The sequence below is a fragment of the Lithobates pipiens genome, unplaced genomic scaffold, assembly GCF_037356315.1.
Source record: "Lithobates pipiens isolate NorthernLeopardFrog02 unplaced genomic scaffold, aLitPip1_a1.2 Scaffold_3, whole genome shotgun sequence".
NCBI classification, from domain to species: Eukaryota; Metazoa; Chordata; class Amphibia; order Anura; family Ranidae; genus Lithobates; species Lithobates pipiens.
This window is the reverse complement of record NW_027507790.1, coordinates 40937670-40956946: the sequence shown is the minus strand read 5'-3', so window position 1 is coordinate 40956946 and position 19277 is coordinate 40937670. Positions and strand designations below refer to the sequence as shown.

The 19277-nt window shown below is 43.3% G+C and overlaps 1 protein-coding gene across 1 annotated transcript in view; it reads right to left on the bottom strand.

Moving 5' to 3' along the window:
• Positions 1-3841: 3841 nt before the first annotated feature.
• Positions 3842-19277, bottom strand: part of RAB36 (RAB36, member RAS oncogene family) — a 50368-nt gene continuing 34932 nt past the window's right edge. Inside the window, exons 8-10 of the mRNA XM_077461531.1 lie at positions 6574-6664; positions 6330-6449; positions 3842-5479 (exon numbers count right to left, since the gene is read on the bottom strand). Coding sequence (XP_077317657.1) covers positions 5415-5479; positions 6330-6449; positions 6574-6664 — 276 coding nt within the window. The 3' untranslated portion in view covers positions 3842-5414. The remainder of the gene's footprint in view (positions 5480-6329; positions 6450-6573; positions 6665-19277) is intronic.

The following is a 19277-nucleotide window of genomic DNA, read 5'->3' as shown; positions in this document are numbered from 1 at the left end:
GGCCAGTGAGTGTATAGCGTATACAATTGTGACATAAGTCATATTATAATTGAATGTTATTAAAAAGGACCTTTTCTTTTCAATCTTCAGTGCTGTAATTTTCTGTAAAAATGCAGTTCTGGAGGCATTCTGTAATTTCCTACTTGTGTGATTGGCCTACTGGTTTTTCCGCAGGTCTGCACTAAGATACAAAGCAGATTTTTGACATTCTCTGCAACAAAAATGTCATTTTTGGTGAGATACTCCCAAAGGGAAATCACGTCTAAAGAGATGCAGACACCGCCACTTTCCGCTTAAGGGCTCTGCAGTAGCAGCAGCTGATTAATAATTATAAAACCACTTTCTTCAGAATAACAAAAGGTAGGACTCTGCAACAAAGTTTATTAAAATCCTTCGAATGTACACAGATCACAAAAGTGGAGTTACTCTTTCAGGTCCCTTCCTGCTTTCCTCTAGGTTATGAGCTCCGGATTTTATCAATTGGTTGCAAAATTTAATGCCTGCTCAATGAAAAAGTGAACCCGGCACTGATTGTACATTTCCAGACAATGCAAACACTGGTAACGTAGCACCAATTGATTATTCCATTCACAGGACTGCTGATTCATGCACTGAGGTCATACAGCTAATGACCTGAACTAATGTCCCTATCTGAATGGCTAATTAAAAAAAATGGAGCTTTGTTTGCTAATCAAATAAAATCTTAAAGGCACTATGCATCTTTAAACATATCCTTTTTATTTTATTTTATTTTATTGCAAGAGTATTTAAGGACATGGCAATATAGATATTACAATACGCAGTAAATTAAAATGAAAACATTAAAGTGAACATCAATTTTCTTATGCTTTTACAATCAGAGAGCACTTTGCAGGAAATATATATATATATATATAAATATATATATATATATTTATAAAAATGTCAATTATACTTTGTGATTTACCTTTACAACTTGATAAACATTACATAAAGGCTGTTTATGATACTGAGAACATGATTTTGATATGAACAAAATCACTTACTAGTGCGTCAGTTGTGGCACAGACTGAATGAACGTCAGTTGATACAATGTAAGAATTTTTTTCAGGGCTGGTTCATCCCAGCAGTGAAGGCAGCAGTGCCTATGGACTGCATAGCTCCCAACTGTCCCTGATTTGGAGGGACTGTCCCTGATTTGGAAGGGCTGTCCCTGATTTGGAGGGACTGTCCCTGATTTGGACGGACTGTCCCTGATTTGGAGGGACTGTCCCTGATTTGGAGGGACTGTCTCTGATTTGGAAGGGCTGTCCCTGATTTGGAGGGACTGTCTCTGATTTGGAAGGGCTGTCCCTGATTTGGATGGACTGTCCCTGATTTGGAGGGACTGTCCTTGATATGGAGGGACTGTCCCTGATTTGGAAGGGCTGTCCCTGATTTGGAGGGGCTGTCCCTGATTTGGAGGGGCTGTCCCTGATTTGGAGGGACTGTCCCTGATTTTGACAGACTGTCTCTGATTTGGAGGGACTGTCCCTGATTTGGATGGGCTGTCCCTGATTTGGACGGGCTGTCCCTGATTTGGAGGGACTGTCCCTGATTTGGACAGACTGTCACTGATTTGAACGGACTGTCTCTGATTTGGAGGGACTGTCCCTGATTTGGAGAAATGTCCCTCATTCCACCATTTGTCCCTCATTTTGGTCTGATCTATATAGTTGTATATTAAATGCACTTTTTATCTTTCAAAAAGTGTTAAACCTTTCATCCGATTTCTAAATTGCTGCATTTGTATATTTTAAAAGCCAATATAAAGGAATAGTAGTCGTAAAAAAAAGTCTTTGTGGATTTAATTAACCTTTTTTTTGTTAATTCTCCTTTAAGGGGATGTGTCAGGGGGCGTGTCCTGTGCCTACATACATTTGTTAGCAGGTGTCCCTCATTCCTATCTCAAAATGTTGGGAGGTGTGGGACCAGGGCTTTTTTTCAGCAGGAACGTGGGGGAACGCAGTTCCGGCACCTCCAGCAATGAATGTATGCAAGGAGTACTGGGGTGTGCTGGAGGGTCTATTGATGCTTGCTGCTTGGGGATCTATTGTCACTGGGGATCTATTTTTGCGTGGGGGTCTATTGTTGCTAGTCTTATGTTTCTGGGGGGGTGGGGGGGATTGTTGCTGGGAGGGATCTACTGTTGAGGAAGAGGTCTTTTGTTGCTGCCTCCTGGAGGGTCTATTGATGCAGTCTGCTGGGGTCGTATTTTGTTGTGGGGCTCTATTTTTGCTGGGGTGAAGTCTATCATTGCTGGGGGGGGGGGGGGGTCTATCGTTGCTGGGGTAAGGTCTATTGTTGCTCACTGCAGGGGATCTATTTTACTGTCTTTCTTTGTTATCATTAACAAATTCCCTGCAAATCTCTTAGTAACAAAAATGGTTCTGTATTCTCTAAAATGGGCGGTACTGGGAGGTCGGTAGGAGGTGGAACCAAGGAACGGAGCTTAGGGGCAGGTAGGGAGCAGAAACGAAGGGTGAAGGTCGGAGTTCCTTCACCTGCTCGCTGAGAGAAAAAGCCCTGTATGGGACTGTAGGCTTTTTTTGTTAGACATTTCATTCAGTTCTACCCTATGTGGTAGATCACGTTGCACCACAGTGAACTGAAAAAAAAAATACTGCATGTTGTATTTTTTTCTTTATCAGTGCAGGTTACCGCAGCGTGGTGATGTGAACTGCCATGATGGAGAACAAGGATTTTTGATTGGTCTATGCGCAATTCCATGCATCTGGTGTAAACCAGCCCTCAGGGAATATTGGAACAATGCAGAAGCAATGCAGAGATAACCAAGGCACGTCCTTAAGTTGGCCATACACTCTTCGAAATTCATTTGATTTAGCCGGTTTCAGTATGTGTACGCCCTGCCGGAAAAAAGATTTTCCTTGATCAGCAGGTACAGCCAATCAGCTGCAGACACCACTTTCAAAATATAATGTCCCAGTAGAGGAAACTCACTTGGCTAAAAAGGCCTGGTTTACACTATTGCAGGTGGCTGAGGATGCCGAAACCGCAGCGATTCCCACACCCGCAACCATCCACAGTGTGCAACCTTCCACTGCTGTTTAAAATAGGTCTGCCATTCATTCTTTAGTGGTTAAGTTATCCTAACTGGGTGTCATATGAAGTCGAGCAGGATTAGCCATAATAGCACGCAGCACGGCGGTCGTTGGTGTGCTGTGTCAGTCTGACACACCGCATCTCCGATCTCAGTAAAGAGCCTATGACGTAGGCTCTTTACCATGTGATCAGCTGTGTTCAATCACAGCTGATCATAGTGTAAACAGAAGGAGCTGTTTCTCGGCTTTTCCTCCACTTGCACTGACCAATCGGCTACTCTCCTGACAGGGGGTCTGCACTGATTATTAATGCAGACTCACTGAGGATTCCCACCCATGATACCCACCAGGTATGTCCACCCATGACCACCAGGGATGCCAATCAGTGCCCATCAGTAATGCCTGCCAGTGCCTCCTATCAGTGCCATCTATCAGTGCCACCCATCTGTGCCCATCGGTGCCACCTATAAGTGCCCATCAGTGCCACCTATAAGTGCCCATCAGTGTCGCCTATCAGCACCCATCAGTGCCACCTATGAGTGCCCATCAGTGCGCCTATCAATGCCCATCAGTGCTGCATATCAGTGCCATCTATCAGTGCCCATCACTACTGCATACCAGTGCCCATCAGTGCTGCATATTAGTGCCTCATCATCAGTGCCACCTTATTAGTGCCACCTCATCAGTGCACATCAGTGCCACCTTATCAGTGCCTGTCAGTACAGCCTCATCAATGCCCATGATTGAAGGAGAAAACGTACTTTTTACAAAATTTTATAACAGAAACAAAGAAAAACTTTCTTCCCTAAGTGATCACGTGACCTCTGTTCTCAGCTGCATAAGGGGCTTGGAGAGGTGAGGGTGGAAAAACAGCAGGACACTGATCTTCTCTGTGAAAAAGGGGTGTGTCAGCTCATGTCTTGGCCATTGGAGGACAGGTAGGCTGTACTCCCAGCACAGCAGAAAACTGACCACACTGGGAAAGATGTGCTTCTATGCCTAGCGTGATTAGTTTGAAATAGGAAAGCAGGGGGTCTGGTAGGATCACCAGATATTTCAAGCATAGGAAGAAATGCAAAGAGAACAGGGTGCTCTTTAACACAAGTACATGGTACAACAGATCATGAATATGAAATGTTGGGGTAACATACACTTTCAGGCTCGGTTCACACCTAAACCAGCCCCAGATCGCACAGCAATGCTGTCCGTCCCTGAAAGGGAGAACAGGGCAGAATCTCTGCCTGAATTCGGCCCTGAAACGGAGGAAAAGATGCACAGCGTTTATGTGCAGTGTGTTCCGCAGCCGCCCCGGGAGACATGTGAACCGGCTCCATAGAGAGCTGGTCACATTCTCCTGCTATGCTAATTGGGTGCGGTGAAATCCGCATTCAATTTGCATAGGTGTGAATCCGGCCTAAGGGAACTGTCGGTACACAGATCATTATTCAATTAACAAAGATGTGCAAGCTGTGGAAACTGGAATACTTTTTATTCACAAAAATGTCTACTGACAGTCTGTAACATAATGGGGGTTATTTACTAAAGGAGTTGAGCATGTTCACTTTGCAGGAAAATTTTATTTTGAAAGGGAATGTTTACAGCTTCATAAATGTGGTGAAAATTCAGTTTGGAAAAAAAATGCCCAATCATTTACCAGTAAAAAAAAGGATTTTTGCTTGCATTAGATTGTATTATTGCGGTCAGAAAAGCTTCACCTTATTTACTAAGCTAAGTGAAAATTCCCTTTGCAAATTAATCATGCTCTACTCTTTTATTCAATGAACCCTAATGCTTGGTTGGCTTGTGCCCCCTAGCAGCCCATTCCACCGTATGCCACCACCCGTTGAAAATGCAGAAATCCAGGTCTGGCCATAACAATAACAGTTGAGTTTTCATGTCATAATTATTATTTTTAGAAATGAGAATAACTACATACAAATCTATAATACATGGCTTTGGCATTTTTTTTAGACACAATTTATAATATTCTTATTTATTGTCTCTTTTTTTTTTTGAAAGTCATCTTAGCTTCATAATGTAAGATTATACATTTGAACTTGCTGATGCAGAAATTGGCCAGGGAGGATGGAGAGCGGCCCTGATGCAAGGGGCACATTATTGCTGTGCTGCAGGCTAGACAAACCTTAAATCTTAATGTAGTGCAGACTTCAAGATGTTTTGTCCTTGTCTCTAAAAGCCCAAAGAGGGATTTGAGCTTCATTGTTTGGTCACAATTTAGACGAAACTCATGTGGTTTGCTGTGCTGCCTGGACACTGCCGGTGGCAATAAGAGCTGCAGAGTATTAAGTGGTCTGTTCTGTAGGCAGTCAAAGTCTAACAACAATTCATGTTAGGTTGGGAATCATTTTCCCTTTTCTCGGGTGAATTTCCTTCAAGATCTAGAAAGACGGAAAAAAAAAAAGATTTGTTAACTCTGCACATTCTGTATCTTTGGTATAGAAGTAACTAAAAAAATAAGAAAAATGCATTAATGAAACCAACTATGGGCAGCTCAGTTGCAAGCAAATGCATTAATGAGCTCCTTAGGTTGAAGCTAAGCAGCAATACATTTTCTGGCAATTTGCAAAGGATAATATAATGAATGGAAGAAAACAATGTACCTTGGCAAGTATAAGCGATAATAAAGAAATCCCCACTTTATATATATATATATATATATATATATATATATATATATATATATATATATATATATACTGTATATATATACTGTATATATATATATATATATATATATTATATACCATAATTATGATATAAACAAGCCATTATGTATTTTATTAAAAAATGATTCCACCATTTCAATTTACAGCCAACTATCATTTTCTACAGCTGCCAAAAAAATTGACATGCTGCTTGTTTGCTGCCATGGCAACCCTAAAGAAGACCTGCACCCTTTTTTGTACAAAATGCCCCAAGAAATCTAATTTTCTGATCATTTGATTGGCTCACGCCCATAAAGTCCTGATTTAGCATATACAGATCTTTGTACTGAAGCTAATTGACATGGGATTTCATTTCTTCCAGGATAGGAAGCAAATGTGTGTCTTTGGGTGACACTATATATCAGCACCCAGAAAACAGGGAGGCAAATTACTCGCTTTTCTCTTTAACCTAGAAGAGGTTGATGAATCTTTATGAACCATGCAGATTTTTCCCGGATTTAGCTTAAAATGTTAACAGATTCACACTTTTCCCAGTATAAAATATAAGACCAGTCACACATACGTATAAGACTGCCAGCTCCAATCTGTGCTGTGATATATCTGCTCTTCTCCAACTCCCTTTTCATGGACTGTTCAAAGGCCAGAGCTGCCACCCGAAAAAAGAAATCCTTTACATGTTCACCTGAGAAAAGAAATAAGTCATAGAATTTCCCCATATTTACTTGTTCATTGCATTGGATATGTGTTATTTTGTCTATGTATGATGCATTGGAATTGTATTGATTACTAGCAGTTGATATAGTTACCTGTTTTGGCAGAGACAGACCAATATTCTGCATTCATTTCCTCAGCAAATTTCAAAGCATCTTGCTTTGTCCGTTCATATTCAGCCTCTGACTAGAACAAAGCAGACAAGGAATATAATGCATCTATGTCCAAGACCATACAAGCACATCCCTAAAACATTCTGGGGTCTATGACCAGTAATACTATTAGTACATTGACCTAAAACATGCACAGCATAAGCATGTAGGGTAGGGCATATATGTTGGCCTGGTTGGTCACTATTCAAGACCCTCTGCCTCACCCACAAATGCGTGCATAAAGACGCTCCTCAATACCTAATTGAGAAAATAAATTATTACACACCAAACCGCTGTCTACGATCATCTAACAAAAATCTCCTCCTCGTTCCCAAAGCACAGTACAAATCGAAGGGGAATCGGAGATTTGCTGTCCAAGGACCAACCAAAATCCACCTGGAAGAAAACCACCAGGCCTTTAAGAAAAAACTCAAGACCTTCCTCTTCTAGTTGATGACCACTAAGCTCTTCACATCGCCTTGAGGCGATTCAGTTCGCATTGTGCCCTTTACAAATATTTTCATTCATTCATTCATCCATTCACTAGATGCCTCCTTGCAAGTGATATTTGGCTTAGGAGCTGCTTGGGTTAAGTGCTAGGAGAGAGTAACCATGGGTAAGGATATGGTAGGAAGGCAGAGAGCTTCCTGAGATTGGTAGCAGTAGTCACCATGAGTAGAATGGCATCCAGTTTCTCCTGTGGGTAGACTAGCATGCAAGTGGGAAAGCATACAGTATAGCGTACAGCTTCTCCTTGGGGTGGAAGCTGGATGTAGCTTGTAGGACTTTTATAATAATTTAGCACATAATATTCACATTCTTTTTTGGGGGATACCAGACTCTGGGATACCCCTTCTGTAAGTGCAGGTATCTTGTCTTGTATCTTCTCTCTCATAAATTCCTATGAACTGTTTGGAACTGTAAGCGGATGGAAGCGGATCTGCACCTTGCGTCTATTATTTTAGTAAATCCTTGAAAAGAGACTTCTTGTGTGGACTTCTCTTTCCTCTAACCCTTATGGGACTGTCTCTTAAAAACAGGTCTCTATATTGGAGTCACAGCCGGATTTATTGCCAACTTAAGCCTGGAACAAGTATGACAGGATTTCAAGGGGTACTGGTTAGACCAGGCTGGGTGGCCCTGCAGCATTATTATAAGTAACCAGTATTTCAATCCATGGAGGCCCCATAACCACAGTATTTTGCTGGATTAAGGAATTCACCTGAGGGCCGGGCACGAGTGAGTTAAAGAGCAGACATTCTCCTCCAGCTATATAACAGACACTGATCAAATAATGGTCTTAAACTTTATGCAGCGTACACACGGTCGGATTTTCTGACGGGAAATGTTGGATGTGAGCTTGTTGGCTGAAAGTCCGACTGTGTGTGTGCTCCATCAAACATTTGTTGTCAGACTTTCCGCCAACAAATGTTTGCTAGCAGCTTCTCCAATTTTCCGCAAACAAAAATTTGTTGTCCCAATTTTCCGATCATGTTTACACAAGTCCGTCACACAAAAGTTCATGCATGCTTGGAATTAAGCATTAAGATTTTTATTGAGTTTTACATCAAAATGTAATAGTACAGTGGTGAAAAACAAAGATGTTACAGATAACACGCTGGGCACGTATAAAATGTATTACAGTCATGTAACATTTAAAGGGGTTGTAAAGGTAAACATTTTTTCACCTTAATGCATTCTAAGCATTAAGGTGAAAAAACATCTGACAGTGCCGCCCCCCCCCCCCCCCGTTTTACTTACCTGACCCCTCGAAAGTCCCGCGCTTGCCTTCCGACATCCTCTTCGCCGCTCAGCCTGGCCGTTGATAGGCTAGAGTGGATGGATTGAAAGCAGCGCAGCCATTGGCTCGTGCTGCTGTCAATCACATCCAATGACGCGGCATACCGGGGGGGCGGGGCCGAGTGATACAATGAGCAGCTATATAGCGGCTGTATCACGGAAGTGCGCCCGCAAGTACTTCTCACCATGCGAGGAAGCTCGCATGAACGAGAGAAGTACTTGCAGGGGGAAGCCGAGACAGATGCCGAGGGATCCGAGAAGAACAGGTTCTGGGCCACTCTGTGCAAAACGAGCTGCACAGTGGAGGTCAGTATAACATGTTTGTTATTTAAAAAAAAAAAAAAAATTCCCTTTACAACCACTTTAACTTTTTTGTGTCTGTAAAGCAACAACAAGGATAATGCCATATCTAGGGAAAGATAACTGGTACCTTTGTGCAAAGCTAAAACTAGGAAAGTGTCCCTCGTGTTGTCAGAGATGGACAGGGTCGCTGCTAAGAGGGTAGCACCAGTCTTCCTATAAAAGGCCTGGGCCAGCAGAGGGGGACCATGTAGTAGGGGAATCAGATGTGGGCAGGAGAGGGGGTGATCAGTGAGGTAGGGGTGCAATTAAAGGAATTGATCCCATGTCTGTCTTTTCCTGCAGCAGCTGAAAGCTGTCTTCTTCTCCTCTCCCTCCCACCAGCTTTCAGCTGCTGCAGAGAAAGACACACAGGGGATCTGTTCCTGTAATTGCTCCCCCCTCACCACACCAATCACGCTCCCTGTCCAGGACCCTATTCTCCCTGCTGCCCAGGCCCCTCTATGTTACCTCCACCACCACAGCACTGCAGGCTTCTCTCCCCTCCCGCTAGCTGCTGCTGGCACACAGGGTAGGGGATCTTTTCAGGATGGAGAGCGGGGGAAGAGGCCAGTAAATATGTCATACTTACCAGTCACTGCCTTTTGTGAATGAACACAATGAGTGATTGAACCTGATCACTAACTGGGGTTAATTTACTAAAACTGGAGAGTTCAAAACCTGGTGCAGTTAGAAGCTGATTGGCTATCATGAACAACTGCACCACTTTTTGCACTCTCCATTTTTTTAGTAAGGGCCAGTTCACACCATAGAAACGCAGTCCGGATGTGTTCCAGATGCTTTTCTGCATGCGTGTTTTTGATGCGTTCCTGTGCGTTTTTGATGCAGTCCAGTGCATTTCTCCCCCCTCTTTTTTCTTAACCTTTAGGCTGGATTCACACCTATGCATTTTTTGTGCTTTTTGCATTTTGCAGATTTACACTACAGAACGTGTTCCATAGGAAACCATGTTATATGGACTGTAGTGCAAATCTGCAAACTGCAAAAAGCACTAAAACTGCATAGGTGTGAATCCAACCTAAATAAGGACATGTGTGTTACAGCGAGTTTTTGATGCACTTTACAGAATTCCAGTACAGTCCAGGGCAGGAAAAATGCAGCATGTTCCACTTTTTTTCTGGAACTGACTGCATTGGTGTAAACTATGCCATTGGAAACCATATACTGTAACCTACTTTCCATGAGTTTTTGATGCAAAAAAAAACACACCGGACTGCATGTGCTGTGAACTGGACCTAAGGCCCCATTCACATCTGAGCATTTTGTAGCTTGAATGAAGCCTGAAGCTACAAAACGCAGGAGGGGAAAAAAATCTATTATTCTCACATCTCCACTCCAAAATGCCTGAAGCCAGAAGCTCCAAAATGCCTGAAGCTCAAACAAGTTCTGGAACTTTTTTTTTAAGCAGATTTGAGCGTTTTTATGCCTTTTACATCAGTAACTTTTTGACCTGTACAAAATCGTGGCAAAAACATGCCAAAATTGCGGTAAAATTGCTCAACTTTCTGCCTGAAAATGCTACGCTAAGGTGTGAATGGGGCTTTAGACACCATTCACACTGGGGCCACATGCTTTAGCACTGTTTAAGGAGCGCTTTTTGGCTGCTAGTGAGGCGTTTTTAACCCCCGCTATCAGCTGAAGAAAGGGTTGGAACCGCCCATGTTGCTGCGCTTCTGAAGCGCTTCCCATTCATTTTAATGGGCAGGGGTGGTTTAGGAGCGATGTATACAACCGCCCCAAAGATGCTGCTTGCAGGACTTTTTCTAACGGGCTCTCACACTGGGGAGGTCGTTTTCAGGCGCTTTACTATTTTTAGTGCTAAAACGCCTGAAAAACGCATTAATTGTGAGAGGAGTCTAAATCAACCCCACTGTGTTCATTTATACGAGGATGCAGCTGCTGTCTGAACACAGCGGAGGGTCCTAATTTAACAGATGTGCAGATGCGGGTGATTGGCCCCAAATGCACACTCTCTGTGTTCGGGGCCATACACCTGCACCCACAGGCATGTTAAATTAGGACCTGCAGTTGTGTTCATACAACTGCTGCATTTGCTTAGCATAACATAGGCTGCCTACACACAGATTCAGCCACATAAAAAAGACACTGAGGGCCAGTTCACACCAGATGCAGTTCTGTGCACTTTTTTTGTGCACTAAAAATGCATGCACAGTGTTTTCCATGTATTCCAATAGCTCTAGTTCACACCAATGCAGTCAGTTTCTGGTCAGTCCCCCCCTCCTGAACCGTACCAGGCTACATGCCCTCAACATGTGGGGGAGGGTGCTCTCCTGGTGTACTGCCAGATCCGCCGTGTGCTATGACTTATAAAGACATGGGGCAGGGTGATCCGGTAATGCCATATAGAGGCCACGCCCCCTTGTGACGTCACTGCCCGGGGCATGATGGGATCTTTATAAGTCATAGCACACGGTGGATCTGGAATTACACTGGGAGAGCGTGTTGAGGCAACATCAGAAGAGGGACGAGGGGGAAAAGACAGCGCAGAGAGGAGACCCAGCAGAGGTAGAAGACAATGGACAGAGGGAGAAGAACCGGAGAGGGCTAGAAGACATCAGCGGAGGAGAACCGGAGAGGGGAGAAGAACCGAAGGGGGGAAAAGAAATGGGATGTGATGCCGCCTTAATAAATTACTTTAAAAACCTGTGTACTTCTTTTATTTTTGTTGCATTTTTTTTAGGTGAATGGGTAGGGGTATGATGTACCCGATACCCAATCACATAGGGTGGGGGGCCGGGATCTGGGTTGTCGAGAAGAGGCCCTTGTCCCCATCAACATGGGGATAAGGTGCTTTGGGGTGGGGAGCGTAGCACCTCCCTGACCCAAAGAACCCACCCCTCATGTTGAGGTCATGCAGCCTGGTATGGTTCGGGGGGGGGGGGGGGCGTTTGCTCGTCGCCTTTCCTCACCTGCCGGGCTTCAGCGTTGGGGTTCCCCTTAAAAACCATGCCAGACTGAAGGGCCCAGTATGGTCTTGGAGAGGGAATCCATGCCGTTTTTTTTTATTTGGTGTAGAGTTTCCCCCGAAAGATTCATACCAGACAGTGTCTGGCATTGTTGGGATCAAAGTCAGATCCCTGTTCATTGAAGTCGGACGGATGCCAGACTTCAAGTCGCAGGGCAAAGTCGGATCCACAGTTGCACGACTGTCGTGTCATACCAGCGTGAACCCGGCCTGATTCACAGTGTACAGGTCATAGCACCCATGTGAATGAGCCCTTAATTTTATAATTAAGACCTCATTCACACACAGAGCTTTATTAACCCAATACAGTTTTATCTTATAGATTTAGCAGGAATGTTGTAAGTTACTTTGTGTTTATGTCGGCTATTAATGATTTTTGAGTATTTTTAGCGTAAATATTGTTTTAATTTTTTTTTTGGGGGGGTGCAGGACTGTCAGGTACGCTGTACGGGGCCTGTGATTTCTAACAGCAGCGCTGGGGATGGAGGTGGGTGTATGAATCCAAATATGAGCAAGCAGGTTGAGGGGAAAAGTAGAGGCATAGGGAAGGCCGAGGCTGCTCCGTAAGGGCCCAGAAGGAGGAGACCTAAAAATAAGGGCAGGGTGACAAGTCAGATGTGCAGTCCTCATAGCTATGTGGAGTGTCCAATCTCCATAGGTAAATGTGAAAATTGAGGGGAAGGTAATTAGCAAACCCATGGACATTTTTTTTCCCAAATGTGGGTAAGGAGTCATTCTGGTTTGCTGAAAGGGAATTGTTTGGCATATTTTATGTGAGACTTCAACTACTAAGACAGAAGTTTTCCAGGCCTGACCTATCACACTCGTCATTGCCATAAGAATATGTCTGAGCCGTTTTCTATCTAAAAAGGCCTTTCTTGATCATACATTACGGGACACAGGCGCTTCATTACATAGTGGGTTATATAGGCACCTCTGGTGATTGGACACTGGTTAACCCCCAATTAAGGAGAATTCCTCCCCTATATAACCCCTCCCATATGGGAGGCACCTCCGTTTTTTCGCCAGTGTCTATGGTGGTTGGTCACGTAAAACATGTGCTATGAAGAAAGCTCTGTGCAGGTCCCTGTGGGGGCCTAAGGGCTACAACTAACCGGATCCATAGCTCGGGCCGATATTTTGACTCCCAAGATGATATGGTACCCGGGCCTCGTCATCCGAAGAAACAAGGTTTTGCCTGTAAGTCCTCTCCTATTGGAAAACTGGGCTCTGGGAAAACCAGACTTGGTTTACTATTTACATAGTGGCACGAAAGTTTCTAGGAGAGTCTTTTACAGGGTCCAGGTAGGAGGTTCTTCTGAGAAAGAACCCCAAAAAAACCTGAAGGTTGGCACAACTCTGCCCGCCGTGATGGGTGAAGGCTGGAATCTGTCTGTTTTCAGCAATTCCTGCGGCGAGGACAGGTAAGGGAAGTTAATCCTATATAAATTATATTATGGATTTCTTCATTGAGTAGTATTATGTCTTACCTGGTTTCCACCACTAGAGGGAGTAAGAGCAGCCTGATGCATACTTACATGCCTTTTCAGTACACACGCTCAGTGAAGCCTGGTTCTCCAGATGTCTCACGCCTCCACTGCAATCCCTGCCACAATAAAGGTAATACAGGGGTCCCACGTAGTCTGGGGGTCCCACGCAGCTCCGATGGCGATTCCCTTCCCCCCGGATACCGGCGGTCCTTGTGCACGCGCGGCGAGCGTGCTCCCGGGCTAATGGAGGAGGGGGGAGTGTGCACAGCGCTGTACTGCGCAGGCGCCAGGCGGCAGTTTTAAAAAGCCCAGAGCGTCAGGGGGCTGTAAGTGAAGACACAGGAGCTGTGGGCAGTAAGCATCCCAAGGGATTGGATCCAGGCAAACCTTAGACACCTACTCAGCATCAGGTTGTGCAGTTTAAGCATGTATATTTATTGTGAGACTTTAAGCACAACAGTGATTGCACTTTGTACTAGTACCTCTGGTTTGTAGCTTAGGACTATGTCTCCTCGTAAGAGGGTCTTAGGGGGAGGTAACAAGGGCACTGGTAAATCACTGCCTAGGTCCAGGGGTTCTAAAAATGCCTGTAAGTTACCATCCCCCCCTGCAAGACTGGAGCCAGCCTCACAGGATGAGTCAGTGCCCCTGTCAGGTTTTGCAGCCTCTCCTAATGTTTCAGCCCCGGTCTACGTCACTGAGGACTCCCTTGGCCGTAAGCACTATCAAGGTGCAGATTTCAGCCTTGTCAGTGTTTTTTCAGAAGCCACTTGCATCGCATTCCCTGGTGTGGGCTTTCATCCAGGGGGCTATGTGGATAAGGCCGCCAGTCAAACCTCCGGTATGCCCATGGGATCTGAATTTGGTTCTCTCGGCTTTGCAGGGGAAACCTTTTGAACCTTTGCATCTGGCTTCGTTAGTTCTTTTGACTAAAAAGTTGGTTTTCTTGGTAGCCATATCCACGGCTAGAAGAGTGTCAGAACTAGCAGCTCTCTCCAGCAAAGAGCCGTATCTAATTATTCATAAGGACCGGGTGGTCATGCGTCCCAACAGGTCCTTTCTGCCTAAGGTGGTTTCAGGATTCCATTTGAATCAAGATCTAATCCTACCATCCTTTTTTCCGGACCCACAGTCCGCAGAAGAGGAATCTTTGCACACTTTGGATGTGGTAAGGGCAATCAGTATCTATCTTCAGGCAACTGCTCAGATAAGGAAAACTGATTGCTTATTTACTTTGCCGGAAGGCCCTAGGAAGGGCCAGGAGGCATCAAAATCCACTCTCTCAAGGTGGATTAGACAGATTATTTCTCAGGCCTATAGTGTTAAAGGGAAAATCCCTCCTTTTCAAGTGAAAGCGCACTCAACTAGGGCTGTAAGTGCTTCTTGGGCAGTGCATCACCAGGCCTCCCTGGCTCAGATCTGTAAGGCTGCGACTTGGTCATCAGTCCACACATTCACCAGATTCTATCAGGTGGATGTCAGAGGGCAAGAGGATATCGCCTTTGGGCGCAGTGTACTGCAGGCTGCAGTTTAGGTCCTCCGGCCCTTGGCGGTCTATAATTATGATCTGTGTCTCCCTCCCCTCAATCTGAGCATTGCTATGGGACATCCCACTATGTAATGAGTTCCTGTGTCCCGTGATGTATGATCAAGAAAAAAGGATTTTTATATACAGCTTACCTGTAAAATCCTTTTCTTGAGAGTACATCAGGGGAGACAGGGCTCCCGCCCCTCTTGGTTTTTTTTTTACGTGGTTTCCTATTGCTTTGCTACAAAACTGAGGTGCCTCCCATATGGGAGGGGTTATATAGGGGAGGAATTCTCCTTAATTGGGGGTTAACCAGTGTCCAATCACCAGAGGTGCCTATATAACCCACTATGTAATGGAGCTCCTGTGTTCCGTGATGTACTCTCAAGAAAAGGATTTTACAGGTAAGCTGTATATAAAAATCCTATTTTTATGTGTTCTTATGAAAGGAGAAACCAGTCACCATGTATAATAATTAGCAAATGTGTGTCTAAAATTGTTTAACTATGGGACATTTCCGCTAGATACAGGAAAACATGCCTCCAGAGCAGCAACTACGGAAGCATAAGCGGGAATAATATGGTATGGACTAAAGGATCTGTATGGAGAGGAAAATTCTGACCATTTTAATTGACTGATGAAGCGTCAGCTGGAAACCACTACATTGACACAGACACAAATAATTGCTGTACTTCATACCTGTATCCAATTCTGTAAACCTCTTTAAGAAAAAGTTTTAAGTAGAAATCACATTCAGAGACAAAGGCCGATACTAATGTGGGAAACAATTTGGTAGTACCGTACTGTAAACACCCCAAGACTCTTACAAACAACAGCGCCACCTGTTTGCAAAAGAAGTGTACTGCACAAAAATCAGGCCCTCAATATGGCCAGAAGAAGCTTTAATATTGCAGTCATCAATGCTCTGGATTCTATGAAATTGAACAGACATATAATGCCTTGCAAAAGTATTCATCCCATGGCTTTTTACCTAATTTGTTACATTACAGCCTTTAGTTCAATGTTTTTTTAAATCTGAATTATATGTGACAGATCAGAACACAATAGTTTAATGCCGCGTACACACAATCGGAATTTCGGCCAGCAAAAGACCGATGAGAGCTTTTCATCGGAAAATGCGACCGTTTGTATGGTCCATTGGAATTTAGATGGCCGAATTCCCACCAGCAAAAATTTGAGAGCATGTTCTCAATTTTCCCGATGGAAAAACTTTCTATCGGAAATTCCGATCATGTATACGCAAAAACTCACTCATGCTCAGATTCAACTGCGAGATGGAAGCTATTGGTTACTAGGTATTGAACTTTTTCTAGTTCTGTCGTACGTGTTGTACGTCACCGCGTTCTTGGCGGTCGGAATTTGGTGTGACTGTGTGTATGCAAGACAGCTTGAGCGGAATTCCATCGGGAAAACCATCAGACCTTTTTCCGTCCATAATTCTGATCGTGTGTATGCGGCATAAGTTGGTGAAGTAAAATTAGAAAAATATATACATGGAACTATTTTTCAGAAATAAAAAACTGATAATTGGCATGTGCGTATGTATTTACTCCCTTTGTTATGAAGCCCATAAAAAGCTCTGGTGTAACCAATTACCTTCAGAAGTAAATTAGTGAAATGATGTCCACCTCTGTGCAATCTAAGTGTCACATGATCTGTCATTACATGATATGTCATTACATATACAAACCTTTTTGAAAGGCCCCAGAGGCTGCAACACCTAAGCAAGAGGCACCACTAACCAAACACTGCCATGAAGACCAAGGAACTCTCCAAACAAGTAAGGGACAATGATGTTGAGGAGTACAGGTCAGGGTTAGATTATAAAAAAATATCCTTTGATGATCCCTAGGAGCACCATCAAATATATCATAACCAAATGGAAAGAGCATGGCACAACAGCAAACCTGCCAAGAGATGGCTGTGCACCAAAACTCAGGGACTGGGCAAGGAGGGCATTAATCAAAGAAGTAGCACAGAGCCCTAAGGTAACCCTGGAGGAGCTGCAAAGTTCCACAGCAGAGACTGGAGTATCTGTACATTGAATGACAAAAAGTTGTATGCTACATAGAGTTGGGCTTTATTAGCAGAGTGGCCAGAAGAAAGCCATTACTTTCAGCAAAAAACAAAATGGTACGTTTTGAGTTTGTGAAAAGGCATGTGGGCGACTCCCAAAATGTAAGGAGGAAAGTGATCTGGTCTGATGAGACTAAAATTTTACTTTTTGGCCATCAAAGAAAACGATATGTCTGGTGCAAACCCAACACATCACATCACCCAAAGAACACCACCCCCATGTTTTCAGCAGTCGGGACTGGGAAACTGGTCAGTTGAGGGAAAGATGGATGGTGCTAAATACAGGGATATTCTTGAGCAAAACCTGTACCACTCTGTGTGTGACTTGAGGCTAGGATGGAGGTTCATCATCTAGCAGGACATTGACCCCAAACACACTGCTAAAGCAACACTTGAGTTGTTTAAGGGGAAACATGTAACTGTGTTGGAATGGCCTAGTCAAAGCCCAGACCTCAATCCAATAGAAAATCTGTGGTCAAACTTAAAGATTGCTGTTCACAAGCGCAAACCATCCAACTTGAAGGAGCTGGAGCAGTTTTGCAAGGAGGAATGGGCAAAAATCCCAGTGGTAAGATGTGGCAAGCTCAGAGACTTATCCAAAGCGATTTGGAGTTGTGATAGCCGCAAAAGGTGGCTCTAAAAAGTATTGACTTTAGGGGGGGGTGAATAGTTATGCACATTGACTTTTTCTGTTATTTTGTCCTATTTGTTGTTTGCATCACAATAAAAAAAAAAAATCTTCAAAGTTTTGGGCTTATTCTGTAAATGAAATGATGCAAATCCTCAAACAATCCATGTTAATTCCAGGTTGTGCGTCAACAAAACAAGAAAAATGCCAAGGGGGTAAATACTTTTGCAAGGCACCGTAACTTAATTTTAAATGGTCTTAATAAATAGGAATTTTTATTCTATTATAGTAAATCATACAATGGTTGTTTTAAGTTTATATTGTTATAAAAAAAAAAAGAGAAAGCAAAGGAAAAAATTCAGGAAACTTTGTAAGAATTTGTCATAATGACCCATTGTTGTGAAACCCTCAGCTTTGTACCAGGTTCAGGGGATAACAGCTTGTGTGAATAAACACCTGCTGACATCATGCTGACAGATAACACTGAACAAAATGATGACACTGAAAGGGGAGGTAAATAACCTTACAAAACAAAAGGAGAGGAAAATGTATGGCCTTGAAAAATGAACATTTTAGACTGTACTAATACCTTGGGAATAATTTACTAAGGCAAATAGGCTGTTCATTTTGCAAGAGAATAGCTGAATGAATGTGGCGAAGCTCTATTACTACTATCTGTGAATACTGTGCAAGCAAAAATACCTTTTTTGTAATTTTCCTGGCATGTGAATGCATATTCTTCGTAAACTGATTTTTTTTACCACATTCGCTAAACTTAGGGAAAATTCCCTTGCAAATTGAAAATTCCCCTGCAAAGTGAACAGCATATTTGCTTTTAGTGGATCAAACTCCTTGACTTCACTTTTACACTATTCATTTATGAGACAATTGTATAAAAAGCTTCAAGTGTTATGCCCTTTACACACGGTCGGACTTTCCGACAGAAAATGTGCGATCCGATCATATGTGGGCTCCATCTGACTTTTTCCGTTGGAATTTTCGACACACACTGTTTGAGAGCAGGATCTAAAATGTTCCGACAACAAAATCCAATTGTTTAAAATCTGATTTTGTGTACACAATTCCGACAGACAAAGTGCCATGCATACTCAGAATAAATTACAAGATGAAAGCTATTGGCTACTGCCCCCTTTATAGTCCCGTCGTACGTGTTGTACGTCACCTCGTTCTGAACAATCAGATTTTCAGACAACTTTGTGCGACCGTGTGTATGCAAGACAAGCTTGGGCCAAAATTGGTCGTAAAAAAAAATTGACGGATTTTGTCGTCCGAATGTCCTAACGCGTGTACACGGCATAGACTGAAAAATGCAGTACAAAATGTATTACCTGTATTTCAGTTACAAAATTCTGTACAGTATACCCTAAGCCTGCAAAAGACCAGCTCTTAAAAACAAGAAAAAATTTAAAAAGCCACATCACTTAACATGTCTTGCTTGTTTGACAAATCAAAGGAACAACATGTGTCACATATTAGATTCTGCACAGTCTAAATAGTGGGTGCCCCACAACAAGAAACCTGTAAATTAAATATCACAACTCGATAAAAACCTTGTTGGGTCCACATACTTTGATATGGAGGTGACAATAGGAAAAGAGATACAATCTCCTTTGCTGGATCAAGAAGCATGCAGAATAAATAGATGATGTGGTCCTGACCACCTATTTGAATTTTGTTGGGTCAACATAGTTTGATAAGGAGGTGACAATAGGAAAAGAGATACGATCTCCTTTACTG